This window comes from Acomys minous (assembly GCF_964271855.1).
Source record: "Acomys minous genome assembly, chromosome: 9".
Lineage (NCBI taxonomy): Eukaryota > Metazoa > Chordata > Mammalia > Rodentia > Muridae > Acomys > Acomys minous.
In genome coordinates, this window is record NC_140490.1 from 16,563,345 (window position 1) to 16,582,631 (window position 19,287).

The 19,287-nt window shown below is 48.5% G+C and overlaps 1 protein-coding gene across 2 annotated transcripts in view; it reads left to right on the forward strand.

Moving 5' to 3' along the window:
* The window catches only part of WDFY4 (WDFY family member 4), a 227,691-nt gene extending 212,362 nt beyond the window's left edge, over window positions 1-15,329 (forward strand). For both annotated transcript variants that reach the window (XM_084793895.1, XM_084793896.1), the window contains 8 exons: window positions 1,067-1,217; window positions 2,594-2,778; window positions 3,715-3,873; window positions 7,035-7,214; window positions 8,154-8,336; window positions 10,455-10,539; window positions 13,933-14,044; window positions 14,869-15,329. In XM_084793895.1, coding sequence (XP_084650021.1) covers window positions 1,067-1,217; window positions 2,594-2,778; window positions 3,715-3,873; window positions 7,035-7,214; window positions 8,154-8,336; window positions 10,455-10,539; window positions 13,933-14,044; window positions 14,869-14,935 — 1,122 coding nt within the window. In that variant the 3' untranslated portion in view covers window positions 14,936-15,329. The remainder of the gene's footprint in view (window positions 1-1,066; window positions 1,218-2,593; window positions 2,779-3,714; window positions 3,874-7,034; window positions 7,215-8,153; window positions 8,337-10,454; window positions 10,540-13,932; window positions 14,045-14,868) is intronic.
* Window positions 15,330-19,287: the final 3,958 nt, after the last annotated feature.

Genomic DNA, 19,287 nt, shown 5'->3' on the forward strand with positions numbered 1-19,287 from the left:
TCTTCTAGAGCTTTCAGGTATGCTTTTAAATTGCTAGTGTGAGAATTCTCCAATTTCTTCATGAAGGCACTTTGTGCTATAAACTTTGCTCTTAGTACTGCTTACATTTATGTCCCATAAGTTTGGGTATGTTATGCCTTCATCTTTCTTTCTTTCTTTCAGGTCTTGAAGTTCTTGAATAGTTTTATCCATTTCCTTCACCTGTTTAATTGTATTTTCCTGTATTTCTTTAAGATATTTACTTGTTTTCGCTTTAAAGGCCCCTATCATCTTCATAAGATTGGATTTAAGGCTATTTTGTTGTACTTCAGCTGTGTTAAGTTGTTGTAGTAGGATAGCTCGGTTCTGGTGGTGCCATATTGACCTCACTCTTATTGTTTGTGTTCTTTCACTGGCCCTTAGCCATTTGGTTGTCTCTGGTAATGGCAGGCCTCAGAGTTGTAGGCTAGAAAATAGAGCCCTGGAGAGCAGGTATAGTTTTTCTCTGGTGGTCTCTGATGGCTGTAGACCTTTGTCTGTCCCAGGTGGCTGCAGGTCTCTGGGGATGGAGGGTGGTGGTCTCTGATAGCCACTGGCCTCTGGGAATGATGGTAGGGCCATGGTCCAGGAGATGGAGCTGGCAGGAGGCAGGGCACGGTTCACCACTGTTGTGCTTGCCTAGAGACACTCAGCTGGCAGTGTGTTGGGGTCTAGAAGTCTCACCTGTCTTTCCTAGGTGGCCTCAGGTCTCTGAGCATGATATTATTTTTTTATTTATTATTGTTATTCTTATGAGTGGAGGCATCAAGTAGCTGAAAGGACTCTCCTAGGGAATTCCTTAAGAAAGGCAGCTTTTGCCAATGTAGCTTCGGAGAGGAGAGAGTTAGCAACCAGAAGAGCTTCTGTGACTTGGAGATCCAGGCCCTATAACATCTGAAGACCCTATTGACAGCTAAGTTCTGTTGGAGGAAGGCCAGCCATGATAGCGTCCAGAGGAAGGTTGGTGCTGTGATGCACGTGATGATGGCACATCCTTAAGGTATCTGCCTCCTAATGACCTATGTGCTGTGTTTGTGTATATCTCCAGATCTTCACTAAGCCCCACCCATCCAGGAACAACACAGGAAAACCTCCGGTGCCTGGAAAAGATACCTCCACCCCGGTAGGCCTTCCAGGCCACTCCCAGTCCTTCCTCCATAGCCTGCCAGCATTGAGACCTTCTCAAGTCACTGTCAAAGGTGATTACCTGCACTTGCATTATCTCGGGTTTTTTTCCTTTGGGGACTGGATTTCTCTAGGGCAGTGGTTCTCAACCTTCCTAATGCTGCAACTTTTTGATACAGTTCCTCATGTTGTGGTGACCCCCAACCATAAAATTATTTCATTGCTACTTCATTAGTGTAATTTTGTTACTGTTATGAATTGTAATGAAAATACCCGATATGGAGAATATCTGAAATGTGACCCTCGTGAAAGGCTTGTCAACTTCCCCCCAAAGGGGTCATGACTCACATGTTGAGAACCACTGCTCTAGGAGCTCAGGGGCACAGGCTTGTGAAGAAGTGGGTTTTGCAATGGCTGTGTCTCCAAACTCAACAGGCACTGGAGGGTGGTCTATTCTTTGGAGGTGTCTAGGACTTCTAAGTTAGGCCCTGACATCTAAGACCTATAGGTCAGTCAGTCAGTCTGTCTGTCCGTCTGTCTGTCTCCCCTCTCTCTCTCTCTCTCTCTCTCTCTCTCTCTCTCTCTCTCTCTCTGTGTGTGTGTGTGTGTGTGTGTGTGAGACACACACACACACACACACACACACACACACACACACACACACCCTCTCTTGCATAGACATACAAAAACACATTCCATACACACCCCTACAAAGACAGATGACAGGTTCTGCTCTCAAGCACCCAGATGCATGTATGTATAGAGTCGATAGCTGAGGATGTATGCCCTGGAGTGGGTAAGTTCTGGAAGAGTGTGGTTTTCTCATAATAGCTTGCACAGGGCAAGAGAGGGGCATCTGCCCCCAGGATGATGGGAAGGTCCCAGGATATGATATAATGTACATTGAGCACAGTCTCCTCGAACATTATGCATGCCTGTGCTGGTAGGCACACCCAGGAAGCACACTCTGGAAGGAGATCATCATCTCTGCTCCTTTGAAGAGACTCTGCAGGAGGGAAGGGTTAGCCTTCCCTGGGATAACAGGCCATCAACAAGCTGCACTCTGAGCTGGACTCCAGCTGGGGCCACAAATGGCTTCCAGAGTTTAGCTAGTGACACTATGAAAGAAGAGGGACACATGGCTGGAGTCCCTCCAAGGTAGTGCAGGAAGGGTAGGTGAGCAGAGTCACCCAAGCTCTGTGGCTTTGGGTCATCTGCTCCAACAGACTGGGCTTCTTCCGGTATCACTGCAAAAGAGTCCCTGAAATGTGTGAGTCCCAGTTAGAGAAGGAACTGGACAAGGGCCCTGAGGCTACTCCTATGTGGGATGCAGCAGAGCCTCTGTGAGTGACTCCTGGCCAGACCGCGTGCTTGGTAAAGCTCTGTGTTCTGTAGTGTGAACGTGGGTGCTTTCTTCACTGCATATGCCACTCTACTCACTGGGGAGCAGATATGTACCTTTTCTCTCTAGGGTCAGAATCCCCCAAAGGGGCCATCGGCCACATTGTCCCTACTGAGAAGACTATCCTGGCAGTGGAGAAGAACAAAATACTGCTGCCTCCTTTCTGGAACAGGACTTTCAGCTGGGGCTTTGATGACTTCAGTTGCTGCTTGGGGAACTACGGCTCTGACAAGGTGAGGGCACATGGTGCTGGGCCAGAGGGGCAGGGTTCGGCGGGTCTTGACTCTCTCCCAGGTGGACTTTAGGCTGCCAGAGCACACTGTCACCTCGTCAGCCAACTCTGACTGGTCACAGGACAACACAAGGCTCATCCAGATGTGCATGCAGTCTGGGTAGAAGGTCATGGGCTCCTGTCACCCCAGGCACCTCTCAGATGAGAACAGCTCAGGCCAAATATTTGGCAACTTGCAAGAAGAGCTCTCTCTCTCTCTCTCTCTCTCTCTCTCTCTCTCTGTCTATCTCTCTCTCTTTCTGTGTCTCTCTGTCTCTCTGTCTCTCTCTCTCTGTCTCTCTGTCTCTGTCTCTGTCTCTCTGTCTCTCTGTCTCTCTCTCTGCTTTAATGGCCCCACTGTATTCTTTGCTCTTCCAGTTGTCTCTGCTTTTCCATAGACCCCTCCTTACCAGACCCCCTCTTCCTATATCACCCTATTATATACAATGAATCCTCTACATTTCATGCTTCTAGCCCTTCTCTTCCTAACCTTGCCCCGCCAGCTGCTAGGAAGCAATTGTTGAAACTAGCCTCCTCCAAATTCTGCTTTCCTGTCCAACCGCTATCTCAGGCTGAGCTGCAACATGCATGCGCGCACACCCACACCCACACCCACACCCACACCCACACACTACACTCCAAGGATTTTTACAGCTTTGGCACAGCTGTGCATGTGTCTACTATGTGCTTGTCTCTCCCAACCTGCTGAAGTAGGAGCTACTCCATAGGGACCAGTCTGGGATGGTCTAGATTCAGCCACCTGAGCCTGGCTGTGGAGCCTAGAACATGGCCCCCATGCCCTGGGTACCCCGGGTTCACCTATGTGCTCCTTGTTTCACTGACTGACCTGCCTTTCTTGGTATCTGCTGGGTCAGTGTTTATTACCCATCTCTCACAGATCCTGATGACATTTGAGAACCTGGCTGCCTGGGGCCCCTGTCTGTGTGCTGTTTGCCCATTCCCTACAATGATCGTCACATCTGGGGCCAGTGCAGTGGTGTGTGTGTGGGAGCTCAGCCTGGTCAAAGGTCGGCCCAGAAGTTTACAACTCCGACAGGTATGTGCCTCTCATGGGCTTGGTGTCTCTGGCAGCCATGGTGGCAACGCATACTCAGTCTTACTGCTAGATAAAAGTCTTGCCTCTCACTAAACCATGGGACACAGGAACAGAGGACAGTCCACAGCGCTGTTATTTGGGAACGGTTTTACCCTTGGGTAGATCTGATGAGCAGACAGAAAGGCACCTCCATGGAGGCCCAGCCATCATGGCATACATGATGGTGGGACATATGCAGCTGCTTCCTTGTAAGCTAGGGTCAGGTGACACTGGAGGGCACTTGCCCTGGATGGCCACCATATGTCACTTTTATAAGCACTGCCTCACTTTACCTTCCAACAGCCCTGGGAAAGGAGAGTCATTATCACCCCCACAGTCTCATTTAAAAATAAAAAGGTTACAAAGGAACTAAGTGGCTCCTCCAAGGTCATAGACCCAGAAAATGAAACTTTTTCAAAAAGGAGGTGACATTGACAGAGGTAAAACCCACAGCAGGCTGGGAACAGAGGCCTGCAGTTGCTCACCAGAGGGGTCTGCCCTTGGCCTGAATTCCTAAAGGGTATTGTGAAATAGGTTCAAAACAGCTCAGAGCATCTTTATTTTTGAAGATGAGAAACAGTAAAGACAATTTTTAAATTCACTTTAAAAATAAGTTCTCTGCTTTCCTTATAAAAATATTTCATTTTTGCATACCACCGACCCCTATATGCATATTTATACCTTTCTATGTCTTATACAGATATTTTTGTTCCATTTTCATCCAGCTTATCAAATTGTTTTCATTTTTCTACAGCCTCCATAATTTGCATTTCAATTGTTCCAGATGATTCCATTTCCGTAGTTACATTTCAATTGTTGTGTCAGTGTACCATGGTTTAATAAACCATTTCTTCTAAAACCAGACAATTAGGTTATTTCCAACTTTTAACCATTTTCAACAGTGCCACAGAAAACATGTTATATAGATATGCTGTTTGCTTCTGACTAATTGTTTCTTTATGATGTATTTTGAGAAGAATTACTGAGCAATGATATGAAGTTTTCCAAAATTATTCTATAGCTCTCCAATGCCATCAACCATTAATTGAGACTCACCACAATGGGCCCTCGTGGAGAATTATTGTGAGAAGTTTTATTTTATTGTGTTGTATTTATATTTTGCTAGAAATAAGATGATATAGCAAAAATTTTTTTAATTGACATGCATTCTACAAAGGACGGAGACACATACACACACACACACAGAAATAGAGAGAGAGAGAGAGAGAGAGAGAGAGAGAGAGAGAGAGAGAGAGAGAGAGAGAGGCCCCTTGGGTGCACATTTAGAACTGCTGGCCTCTGTCTTGATTTCCCTGCCTTTCCAGATGGTGGGGCACTGGATGCAGTTTCTAGGCCTGTGGGTGACAGCGACAGCAAACCATGCCTGTTATAGGCAGTGCCATGGTCCTCTCTGTACAGTGCAGGCTGACTTGATTCCATGGTGCAGCCTGTATTGCCATTCAGGCTCAGAGCACTTATCTCTGAATCCCCAAACCCTGCATCAGGGTCCCTTTTCCTGAGTCCTTTGGAGACATTACATCATTTGTGAGCAGAACTTAGTCATCAGACTCAAGTCTTTCTGGAAGATTGAAGACGTCTTGTCAGTCTCCTCCTCCCTCTGTTGAGTTTTATACTTCTGAGACAACTCGACTCTTCTTCAATGGGTCATGTCTAGAGAGTTGCCACCACCATATGGTTGGTGTCACATCAGGATCCATTGAGGACAAATGGAACTTATGGCAAAATATTTAATAACTGTGACCAGGCAAAATGGCAGCTTTGGCAAACAATGCTCAGTCTCATTGACCCAGTGAGCGAGCAGTTTGTTTCTGCCAGGACGAGTTTGTTTCTGCCAGGACTGGAGCTCTACCTGTGGTTGAGCCAGGCCAGTCCCTTTTAGGGTGCCACCTCTGCCCTCCTCTGGCTGACTTCAAGGAATGGCAGGCATTTTCACACAGAGAACAGCTTCAGGCTTTCTGGGAACCTTCTGTGGTGCTCAGGATGGAATCTTCACCATAGGCAGGAGCACCAGACCCAGGAGGAACTTGGCTCCTTCAGACGTCTGGAAAGATCTGTATTGACACCCATCCATGAATCAATATTGAAGCTCAAGAACAAGTCCCCAAGACATCATAGGACATAGGTCTGAAAAAGTCAACATTTTGTGCCAGTGAAGTACCTGAGTGGGTAAAGGTGCTCACTGCTGAGCCTGGCAGCCAGAGTCTGATCCACATCTTTAGTCAGACCCAGTGCTCATGCTGATAATTCTAGCACTGTAATGCCGGTTTAGGCTGGAGGTTCACGAGTTCAAGACTGGCTTAGGCAATGTTGTCAATAGCTGTCTCTTAATACAAAACAACAAAAGGTTGGACTTTTTTCTTTTTTTTTTTTTTTGGCTTTCTGAGACAAGGTTTCTCTATGTTAGCCTTGGCTATCCTGGACTTGCTTTGTAGACCAGGCTGGCCTTGAACTCACAGCGATCCACCTGCCTCTGCCTTTGCTGGGATTAAAGGTATGTGCCACCATGCCTGGCTTTACTTTTTTTTTTTTTTTTTTTAAATAATGACCCAGCTTGCAGTCTTTCTTCTCAATCTTGTCCCAGGACTGCTTTGTTTCCTAGTCTCTCATACTGAAATACATCTTCAACTTATGTATGCATGAGACTTCTCGGATAGGGTGGTGGTGGTGAAAATGCAGAATCCAAGGTGCCAGCCAGCACTAGAATTTCTGATTTAGCAGACCAGGGCCATATCCAGTAAGACCCCCCCAGATGCTTTGGATCTGCTGGCTGGGGCACGTACTGTGACGTTTGGAACCTTCACATCCTAGCAGGTTAGGGGCTGCTTCAGATTGATGAAGAATAGAAGAAGGGGACAAGGCATAAGGACACTGGGCCCTGGGCTGGACTACTACAAAGGGACTGACTATTGCTTCTTCCCAGATAGACCTCAGGCTCTAGGAGTGGATGCCATCAAGGGGCCAGTACAGATGTGTCCTTCTCCCCAAACTTGTCTGTAAAGTCAGTCTCCCTCTGAATCGGTTTCCCCCTCTGATGCCCAGAAGCAAAGGCAGCCTACTAGTAGCTATACTCCTACAACCCTGGTTATGTCTCCTGTTGCTAGGCCTTGTATGGACACACCCAGGCTGTCACGTGTCTGACAGCCTCCGTCACCTTCAGCCTCCTAGTAAGTGGCTCCCAAGATCGCACTTGTACCCTGTGGGACCTGGACAACCTCTCCCGTGTGGCCTGCCTGCCTGTACATCGGGAAGGCATCTCAGCCGTTGCCATCAGTGACATCTCGGTGAGACTTGCTTCTTTTCCCCTTTTCTGGGTTGCCTTACCATGTCTCTGAGCCTGCACAATAGTATGTTGGGCAGTCTGCAAAAGAAAACCCCAGGGACAGGCATATGCTGCTCACTCCCAAATGTGGATCAGGCCCCATGTGTGCCAACCATCCCCTGCCAATAGAAAACAGGGCACTAGGAGGTGTTTGCTCTGGTATTGGCACAGCCAGGTTGGACAGGAAGATATGCCTATGCCAGAGCTAGGCTCAAGATAAAAATGAACCTTTTAGGAGACAGGAAAGCAGCCTCTTCCTTCTGGAAAGGCATTGCAAAGTTTTATAAGCCACTTGCTGTCACTGGCACCTTGGTAGCCTGTTGTCCACTAGGTGAAATCCAAATTTCTTCATGCAGGCAGTATTGGACAGCCAGTTGAAGGTCCTTTATCCAGAGTAGCAGGGGCAGTTGTCAGACTATATCTTTTCTGGATGCCAAAATGTTAGAGATTAGGACCTTGAAGGAACCTAAAGGCTGGACCAGTGTCCCAAAGCACAGACTTATTTCAGCTAAGCATTTCAGAAGTGTCAGTCTGTGCTCAGCTGGCTCCATTGCCTGGGATTGAGCCAAGGCAGAAAAACACATAGAAGGGGCATGATGGGACAGAGTTGCTCATGTCATGTTATCCAGGAAATAGAATACTCAGAAAGGGCGGAGCCTAGACACACTCTTAAAAGGCGTGCCCCTACTGACCTGCTTCTTCCAAACCTGGACAAACCTAGTTTCCATCACATCTTGACAACAGTCAAACTATGACTGTATAAGTACGTTGATGTGATTAGAAGCCTTGAGAGAAGATATAAAATTGTGGTACTCTGGCATGCAAGCTGGGTGACTGAGCATGTGTGCTGTAAGCTGCTGGTGAAACTTGCATAGAATAATGCCAGCACTCGCTGCTGTAGGGAATCATCGTCTCTTGTGCCGGAGCCCATTTGTCCCTGTGGAACGTCAATGGACAGCCGCTGGCCAGCATTACCACAGCTTGGGGCCCAGAGGGAACTATAACATGCTGCTGCATAGTAGAGGGGCCAGCGTGGGATGCAAGCCACGTCATCGTCACAGGCAGTAAGGATGGCATGGTTCGGGTAAGTGTGTTTGGGGGCAGAATGGGTACGCAGGATGATAACTGGGTTATCTCATTTTTTTAACCCTTTCCATGGGTCAAAAACTGAAATCTAAAAATATTCCATACCATATAACTACAACAAATAAGAGGAAAGATGGTGCTTTTTAATGGGAAAGAGAAAATAAGAGAGAGGGAGGTATTGTACACACATATACACACACAGAAAAGTGTTATAAGGTGTGAAGGTATGAATGATGAATGATCACATCAGTAGAATATAGCACAATAATGGAAAATATATAAAATGAATCAACCCAACCTACCAAATCTTTTATCCATACCTTCCCACCTGCCGGGCTGTTTAGCTCTCAATCCATTGACTTACTTATCCATTTTTCACCTAAGCTTTTGTCCATCTTCCTATTCACCAAATAATCCATTCATTTACCTTCCAGTCCTTCCATCCAGCTGTCTAACCATCCATCTATCCGGCTGCCCACTTACTTAATCCTTACTTATCATACCAAGGATTTCATACAAGCCACTGCAGGCACTTTTCACTGGGTCACCCCGTGTTATATAAAATGTTTTACATGTGGCATGTGGCATGGTTGAAGTGATTGAGGGTACCATGAGTTTCCAGAAGGACCTTCAGGAAGCCGAGAGAAGGAAACACTGAAGTGAGGGGGTGAGGCAGGAAGAACAAGACTCGGGTTGGTTTTTCTGAGACCAGCAGAAAGGATGAAAGATTGGGTGATGGTTGTGAATGACCAGGAGGCTCCCCCAGCACCCTGGCCTGTGAGAAGACAGAGCCTGTGGAGGAGAAATGGAGTGATGGAGTTGAGTTCACATAAAGGATGTATTTCCCTCTGGCAGACAGACCTCAGGAGAGGCGGTAGCTTAGCTGAGTTCTGAAAATGAGGGACAGTTGGTATATATGGAGGTCAGTGGCCCAGCATGGATGGTGAGAGATAAGCCTGAGGAGAGATGCCCCCAGGAATATCCCTACAGGGGTCTCAGTGATGCCGAAAGGTCACAGAGATAGAGGTTTGGTGGCTGTGATCTGAATCCAGAGGAAGAAGAGGAGCTGGGGTGACTGAGCCAAGAGCACATGACTTCTCCGCATCGGCCACAGGCGTGCATAGGTGAGACTGTGCACTCGGCAGTTATTGGTGTCTTGGAGCCTACCAGCCCCAGAACTGTGTGAGGTGCTGAGGAGCTCAAAGAAACACTTGAATGCATGTTGGTTTTGCCCTCAAAGAATAGGAAGTCGAGACCTGCAGAAGAGAAGCCACATGCAGTCATCCTGAGGGCCCTCACACACATGGTTTAGGACCAAAGGCACAGGACAGGTGGCCAAGAGATGATGGCGAAAGAATAGGAAGGCATTGGCTCAGCGATGGTACCATGGGCAGACTGTGGGGTGTGGGGTTTAAAGTTAGATGACGGTGTGTGTGTGTGTGTGTGTGTGTGTGTGTGTGTGTGTGTGTGTTTAAGTGGTTTGTATGTGAAATCTAAGCAGTAAAGGGTGGTGACAGGGGCTTGCTGATTAGCCAGTCTAGCTGAAATGATAAGTGCTTCAGTGACAGATCCTGTGATAAGACATAGGATGGACAGTGAGACACCCGAAACTGACCCCTGACTGCCACGTGCTTGCATGTGGGTACATGTGCCTCCATACATGTAGGTGCACTCACGTGCATTTCTATACACACACACACACACACACACACACACACAAAGGGGGAGGAGGAGATTCACTTAAAAGACTCAGGGAAGCCGGGTGTGGTGGCCCACACCTTTAATCCTAGCACTTGGGGAGGCCGAGGAAGGCAGATCTCTGTAAGTTTAAGGCCAGCCTGGTCTACACAGCCAGGGCTACACAGAGAAACCCTGTCTTGAAGAAAAGAAAAAAAAAGGGAGACTCAGGGAAGAGAGTGAAGCCATCCAAACTGCGATTTTTATAGCCTGAAATACCACAAGGAGAGCTGAAACCTACATACCCTTTTTCCTGGTGATACCACACCAGAAACTGCCTGGGCCCCCCTACCAGGTGTGAGGGAATAGGGATGGGCCACCATAATCCTGAAGACAGGCTCATCCTACCAGGCTGTGACATGCTCTCTTTTCTGAACAGATTTGGAAGACCGAGGACGTGAAGATGCCCATTCCGAGGCAGGCAGTCACAGAGGAGGCCTCTGCTGAACCGCTGAGCCCCAGAGGTATCGGCTTGAAGCCTGACTCATGCTGCCCTCCTGTGCTCCTCTCTCCCAGCCTTGGCACCAGGGCTGCAGCTTCACCCCAGATTCTGAGCTTAGGGAAGCCACTGAAGCACTAGAAAGTGCCCCCAAGATGGGGACTATGTTCATTACTCTTGCGTTCTGTGATCCCATACCTGACAGAAAGAATTCTAGGCCGGGAAGGTTTCTTGTGGCTCCTGGTTTCAGACATTTCAGTCCATTGCTGGGGTCGGGTGAGGAGGGAGGCATGATGGCAGGGGTGACTCCCATCTGTGTGACATGTCAGGTGTTCCTGTGCAGCAGAGCAGGAAGCAGAGAACTAGAGCAGGACCAGTGCAGGGGTATGACACTGACGGACGCACCCCTCATGACGTAATTCTTCCAACCATTCCCTACTCCTTACAGGCTCCAGCCTTTAAAATGGTGCCACAAGTTGGAGTCAGAGCATTATAGGCAGGGGCCTGGGAGGGACATTTCAGATTCAGACTACGTCACGGGATGTCAGAATGTCAGAGAAGAGTTTGTGTCCAGCAAGTTTCTGGAGCACTGTGAAGCCGACTGAGAAGCTCAGTGGAGTCCTCCCTTGGACTCCATAGTGCTCATTGGACCAGTGGGAATATGTTATGATGTGTGTCAGGGGTGCAAGAACTTTAGGGATTTTGATCGAAATGCAAAACCCTCCTGCCATCCCTGCCACCAAGGCTGTGCCAGGGCTAACAGGTCAGGGAGCAGGGGGACACTTCACTGGAAACCGTTCTCTTGCATCCCCTCCTTTCTTGCTGCAGTCCTGAACAGAAGATTCTAGTGAGGTGCTCATCTTAGAGATGAGGAAACCGAGGCACAGAGAGGCTCAGTAACCTGCCCAGTTATCTAAAGCTTGCCGCCATGCTCCCTTCAGTCACTACAGCAGCCTCAGCGATCCTGACCTCAAGTTTCAATCACATGATCGCCCTCCGCACCGGCCCTCCCCTCCCCCCCACTGCCAATACAGGCAAAGGCCTCATCATCGAAACTGCTACCACTACACCTCCAGCTCCCCAGTTTTCCCTGCCATCATCACTTCTTCTACTGCAAAATCCTTCCCCCCTTGCCTCTGACTTCATATCACAGGCCAGAACCTGGCTGTCTCTCTTGGGACCCACACAGGAAGGAAGCACGTTACCATATTTGGAGAGTTCTCCAACCTGCCAACTACACCTGTTAGTTCCCAGAACCAGTGACTGACCACAGGAGGGGACTTTTTCCAACCCCAGGGGGATACTTTGGGCATATAATGTCCATGTTCAATTAGTTTGCCTCTGTTGCACATGGCATGCCTCTCTGATTTATCCAGACATCCATCCACTGTGACTGCTGCTGCTCCTGCACAGACCTTTGCTGAGGCTCTCCTGGGTCCCACATTCCATTTACACTGACAAACCCTTCCTCCAGCACTTCCAGGGATTTGTCAATAATCCAGGTTGAGTCAGAGCCTAAACATCACAAAATCAGGACCAGTGTTCAGCTCAGTGTCCTGGTCCCTCCCTCCGGAGTGCTTAGAGAGCACCACGTGCACAACTGTGTGCTCTGGAGTTCTGCACTTCGTGGGAGGGTGGCAGGTACACACTTTCTCCCACTGCTATTTCTGCCCCATGGGAGGATCCAGCTCAAGGATCCTATGCCCCTTGGCTATTTGTGAATCGAGTCTCATGTACACATGTATGACACATGAGTGTCATGCTGGCCTCAGGATCAACTTCCTATCCAAAGGTGGGAACTCAGCCCCTATCTTACAGATCATCAGTGCAGGGCAACGGATGGGTCCCTAGTTTCTGTGAGGCACCAGTAGTGGTGGCCATGTGGTCTGGGGAACATGGAGGGGGCCAGGCTGTAGACCCAGCTCCATCCCCACAACTGGTGTGGCCCTGTTTCTTTTCCGCTAGCTGAGACTATTTCCTGTGCTTTCCAGTCTTGGAGAGTACGGGACACAGAGAAATAACAGACAGACAAAAATCCACTCCACAGAATTCATTCCTCAGGCTTAAAAAAAAAAAAAAAAAGAATCTCTTCGAACACAGCAATGATGACATTAGGGAAATCACAAGATGATTTCCGGCTAGCAGGGAGTCCCAGCAGCCACACCCTTCCCCCAACTGTCTGTCCTGACCTGAGGTTACTGCTGCCAGTCAGGATCAGGTTATTACCATTAGAATGAAATGACAAGGTGGCACACAAATAGTTAAAAAAAAATTGGCTTGAGCCTCTGTTAAACTCAAGGAATGTGAGAGCCGATTTTTGAACACAACCCACTGGAGGGCTCTCAGAAGGAAGCATGATGCCCAAAGCATGATGCTCAAAGCTGTTTTGTTGGGAAGGGATCAGAATTAAGCATGACACATGAATATTTGCATACATGTCCTATCGGTGTGTATGTTATTGCACCCCCCCCCCATATGTCTTAAGGGGCAAGAAAGGAGATCTGTAAACATATTGAAGGTGTGCATTGCAGGCGGCTGTAATCCAATTTCTTCCGGCAACTCATTTATTCATCATTTGCGGTAAGAACTAGCCCACTGGTGCACCGTTTGCTTCAGAAAGCAGCCCCTGGATTTGGACTCAGGAGGTGTGGTGTTTGGAGTCGCGCTAGGATTTCCAAATGTCTGCCTCCTCCACCTGTGAGCAGTGTTCTCTCCTCATATCCTCCTGTGTTCCCTGGGACATGGGAACTTCTGCACCCATTGGTGGTCATTTCAACACCAGTGGGGAGTGCAGGCACACTCGGGTCCTGAGACAATGAAGTGGTCTCACAGGGACACGCCCACTCGCTGCCTCTCCATCTCACCCTTCACGTTGAAGGAATTACTGTCTGTCTCCAAATGTAGTCATTAGGATGACTGAAGTAACAATCATTGAGTTATATTTTTTGAGAGAATTCTCTCAGCATTTAATTATTGGTTGGGCGTGAGAGGATTTAGCTAAGTTGATAATGCAGACTTTATGTAATTTATTTTTACTAGGCAATTACCGGCTGCATTACACCCTGGCAGCAAGGTATTGTGGGGCATCTTATTAAGCATAAAGCCAGTAAACACTGATGAACAATTTTGCTGAACTAGGCATGCAATTTAGAAAGCAATAATACACAAATCCAATTTGGTGCACAATGGATACCGCGGCACGTCAGCACATGTAACTATCACAGCCTGCAAATTAAATTGGGACGGCCCTTTTTGCAACAGCACAGGCCAAGATTAAATATATTTTCCCCCTCAATTTAACAAGTTGCTGACCACAAATATAAATGTCTGTATTTGTGTGGTCCTGTGTATGGGCACACATGGGCTTGAGCATAAAGCTACTGGCTGCTCTAACTTTTCTCTCTCACACTTTCCACAGGTCACAAGTGGGCCAAGAACCTAGCCTTGAGTCGAGAGCTGGATGTCAGTGTTGCCCTGAGTGGCAAGCCCAGCAAGGCAAGCCCTGCTGTGACAGCTCTAGCTGTAACTAGGTAAGAGCAGCCTGCTTTCTTCAGGAATCCAGCAGAGGGCGCTATAGCCAATTTAGCTGAGTCCCAATGTTTCCAGCTGGGTTTGGATGATCAGACTCAGAAAAGACACATCACTATGGGGACCCAGTTAAGCCCATCTTGTCATTAATCCCCATATGCTCTCGATCTCCAGCTCATGAAAATGCATAGATTCATGAAGAAATGCAGATGGCAGCAAATTATATTTTGTCGTATTGTCTTAAAGAGATCCTTTTGTCCTGAATCCCACTAGTGATAGTAGCATGCTGGTGATGACCACTGTCATCTTTTGAAGTCATTTAGCCAATACAAAGTAGTCTCAAACATGACTCTGGGTCCTTACTATTTTAATTGTCATGATGACCCAGCTAACCCTTCTAGGGAGTTGTAGTCCCAAGAGTAGGTGATTTTCCACTCTTCTTTGCCCTCTCACTGGCCTACAGTAGGCCTCTGAAGTCCCTGGTATGGGAAAGGAATGGTATTCTGGATGGCAGGCTGGCCTATGTGGGATGGCAGGCCTGGGGATGGGGCATGAGGAGACCTGAGCTCTTGCCTGGAGCACATGTCAATGCTCTCTGGCCTGAGCTAATGTGGCCTCAGCCAGCTCCTCAGCACTCAGTGCTTTGGGACCTGCAACAGTCACTGTTCAAACCTCCTTCCCTCAGCTTCAGAGGAGACAGAACACAGACAGTTCCACCGAGCCTTGTATACAGCCTCCCTCACTGAGATTTCCTGAGTGCTGGCTGGGATATGGGAGTATCGTACGATGGCCTCCAATGCTCTTATCTTTTCTTTTTCTTCTAAAGAAACCAGACCAAGCTCTTGGTTGGCGATGAGAAGGGGAGAATCTTCTGCTGGTCTGCTGATGGGTAGGAGGAAACAAGCGCTGGAGGTACCAGCATTGAAGCTGGAAGCTGTGAGGTCAGCAGTGACAGGACGCAGGCATCAGGTGGATGTGTGGCCTGGGCTCTATACCCAGAGCAAGCTTTTAGGGGCTCCTTTCCCCCACAGTTCTCAAGAAGTCCCTGATGATTTGCACCGCATACCCCAAACATCTCTCTCCGTGATTCATAAGACTCCTGTATACAGGGTCCCTGTGGACACTGATGCTGGAAACTAACCTGCTGGTGACAAGCTGCACAAAGAAATTTACATGTGACCCATCTTACCAAAGCTTTTGGCACTGGAAAAACAAGGGGGTGGGCATTGGTTCATGGAAAGCACCCTGTTGTCTTTATTTTATTAAAATACCACTTTCCAAATGGAAGACTGCTTGAACGTCACCTTGGACCATTTCATCTGAATTCTTGTAAGTCAGCGAGGCCACAAGGAATGAGTGGTATTTTTGAGCAGACTGCTCACCCACAGGCCACATACATGACTGGCACAGACACAGAAGCATCAGGTAGGATGATACACCAGACCCGGGCATCCCTACCCTAACTTTACAGTTAAACAGGTAGTGATTTCCAGCCCAGTCCTGCCTTGGCCAGCTTGTCTTATTGTCCATTACTATCTGGGGATCAAATGTCATCATCCCTTGTGTTGATTTTGAGCTGTGGCTCATCTTGAGCAAGTATGGAATGGAATATAAGTCAGGTGGCTGCATTGCATGGGGGAGTATGTAAGCCCCACAGCTCCAGTCTCCCGAAATTTCCCCTCTAGGGCCCAAGTAGGCATGTGATTCCTCCATGTGTGTTTCTCCAAGCCTGAGGAGGCTCTGGTGGATGGCTTTACTCCATTCAACCCAGGCCTAGGGGTGGTAGGAATGAATTTGGTATCCAATGGGTCTGGGTCACCTCAACTTTAAGGAACAGTGAGTTGATTTAAAGACAAACATTAAGGAAAAAGGGACAGTATGTGGCCAAGTCAAAAGAGCAGAGCAAAAGATAAGTTAGAGCATTCTTATTTTTCTCTGAACTTCTGGGGCTTAGCCAAAAGGGAGCTGGGGGAGGAGCCAGGACACCCCTCCCCAGATGGGAAGGGCTCTTGTCTGATCTTGAGGGTCAAGGATCATGCCACCCCCTACATCATCTGCATTCATGATTAGCAGACAGTCCATTTGCAATCCCTTGTCCGGCTGGGACTGCGCCGAGGGCTATAAATATAACAGCAGAGAGCACCGCTCCCGCGAAGGCCAAGAAGCACGCCATAAATATCAGGGCTGGGCCTGCTGTCATTTTTAAAAACACAATCTATAGCATTTATTCAGGGCTGAAAGGCATGCTGGTCAAAAGTCTGCCGTCAGTTCCCTCATGCCAGAAGGATTCTTAACCTTTCATTTGCACAAGATCAAATGATTCTGGGGTTTGCCAGGCCAGCCTCAGCCTGCTCCTGCCAAGTCTGTACTCCAAGAGGAAACTGAGGAGACAAGTTTGGGTCTCCATGCTAGAATCTTAGGGCTAAGATGTCAATGCAAACAAACGGGACTTGAGGTGAGAGAGATAAAAACAAAAACAAAAACAAAAACAGAAGATGCCCCATATGACAGGCAATATTCTAGTTGTTTGTTCATGCCGATGTAACACTGGGTGATTTAAGTGACAGAAATTTATTTCATAATTCCTGGGGCTGCATGCAAAAGACCAAAGGTAGAAACAGGCTTGGTTCCTTCTGAGCCTCTTTCTCTGGCCTATAGATGGCACTTTTTCCTGTGTCCTGCATTCTTCTGTGGCCTTGTTACTTCTTAGAAGGATAGCAGTTATACTATATTAGTCCCTTGCAAAGGCCCCAGGCATGTCTGGCTGCAAGACGGAAAAACGAATGGACCAAAGCAGGAGCTGGTACCCTGACTCAGGGGCTAGAGTTTGGTGGCGGGCAGTGTGAGTGAAAATGTGGAGCCAAGGTGGCCATCCTCCACAGAGAGCAGCTCCCCCAAGAGTCAGCCAGGCAATGGATGTGTGACAAGTGAACAGACCACGGCAGCCGATGGTCCAGAGCTGATGGTCCCAAGAGTGACAAGCCTGAGTGCCACCAACAAGTCCAAGGACCCACATGGGAAAAGTTGGACAAGACCTGTGGGTGTCACATGCAGAATTAGGATGCGGCCAGGGCAGCATGGATGCTGTGGCATCCAAGAGCTGATGGAGGTACCGTGAAGACAGGGAGGGGCAGCAGGTGGAGAGAGCACTGTGGAGGAGAATGGAACAGGCTGGAAGAACTGGCCATCGCTGGTGTCTGGCGACACCTGACAATGGGATCTTGGGTGCATGTTACTTCCAGGAGGAAAACTGCTTTGTACTGACTCAGAAGAGGACACAGATGTCCCTGAACCCTAGAAGATGAGATTGTGCTGCGGGCTCCTGAGTTATCAACATCAGTAGAGCTGCTGGGGGTAAAGGTGGCACAACAAACAGCACAGATGAGTTGGAAATAAGAAGAGAGGCCCCAATTCAAAAGACTAGCCATTTGCAGCAGCCTTGTCAGGAGGCTCTTGCTGGCCTCAGTGACAGTCATTAAAGCAGATGGTGCTAGAGACCTTGGCCTGATGATGGGAAGGCGAGTCAAAAAATGGATGAGAGGTAGCTGATTTGGTACCATGCCCATAGCTGAGGGACAACCTGGCAGGGCATGAACACACCAGCTGGGAGGACAAGGAGAGAGGACCACACAGATCCCTGCTGCCATGCCGAGACCTGAGCAGGAGCCATAACAAGCCTTTAGGCACAGGTGGTACCTGAGGCTGAGACAGAAAGTTAGGTCTATTAAGTGAGTGGTTGACAGAACATGGGGCCACTCATTCCTAGTGGCTCTGCTTCCTTCCGACTTCAGCTTGTTTCTCTATGGATAAAACAGGACCCTGGTATCTGTCTTGTGACATGTCATGAGATTGAAATAGTGCTCAGTGTATAATAAAATGATAGGATATAGAGTAATGCATATTATATGATATATTATTTATCATAAATATAATGAAATGCTAGGGGATAGAGCCAACTCAGGCTGACGTCCACAGCATGATGTGAGTTTTCACTGTGCCACGTGCCCATTCACTCACTCGTGTATCTTGTTGAGGCAGCCCCTGTGCTGGAATTCTAGGGATGGCGCTGTGGGACAGAGCTGGGGAGAGAAGCACAGGGGGCAGGAGGCAGCAGCGGTGAGGAGAGCAGGTAGGCTGGCTCCTCAGGCTGCATCTCAGGCTGCTGCACCTTGGATACTGTTGCTTCAGAAACACGCTGGGATGCGAGCCAGGCTCTCGTGGTTTCTGGAACTGTGCACAGGAGGCCCCCCTCTTCAAATAATAAGGAAACATGACAGGATGGGATGAAGAGGCAGACACCTCTGCCACCCAGCTGGCCAGCTGGCTTGTGGCTCCAAAGCCTCTGAGGTCAGGGACCCTACATATCACCAACTGTAATCTGCTCAGCCATGGAACGGCAGCCATGTTAGCTCTCACCCTGCTGAGCTTTCTTTCATTGAAACTTCCTAAAACTTCCAAAAACCAGCTACAGGCCCCTCACCCACCCACCAACCCCTACTACCCCCACCACAGTGATTATAAGGCTCCCCACTCATCTCAGCATGAGCCCTGTTGCCCAGGGAAGTCTCAGCTCTGATCACCTTCCCAGGACATGCTGTGGTCTGGTCCACCCAGCAGTTTGTTACAGAGTGCATACCCCAGGCCTCACTCAGTCCGCTCCAACCAGTCAGAGATGAGGAAATGCAAGCTGCTCAGTTGGGCTCATTCTAACTATAGGACTGAGGAGAACAGAGCTCACTATGAAAGCCCAGGGATGGCAAAATGGTGGGCACATGAGTCCTGGGAGCTGGCTTCCCCGAAAGGACCAGGCTAGACCCATCTGGACAGGCCTGGCTTTACCTGAGACAAATACATACCAACCAAGTATTCCTCATACACAGGAGATTCCATTTTAACCAGGTATCTTATGTTTGTATTTGCCAAGTTGCTGCCTGGACAGGGGGAAGGCCGCAGGACTCTAGGGATGACAAACGAACCATTAAACGAGAAGCTCGTTTTGCAGTGGAAGCTCAGAGAGGAGCCATGACATCTTAGTGCCACCAAACGTCAGATACGTCTAGGTTCTTCTGGTGATTATTTGGGGGTCACAGCCTTCTGATCTACACTGGCCCCCATCTTTCATTCCTTCATGCTTGAGATGAGAAGCCCAGTCCCTGGAAGGGTCAGCAACTGCCCGCCCCAAGCGAGCAGCAGGAGCCGGTGTGGAGAACCCAGTCGCGGGGACTGCAGAGAACTCGGAGATTGG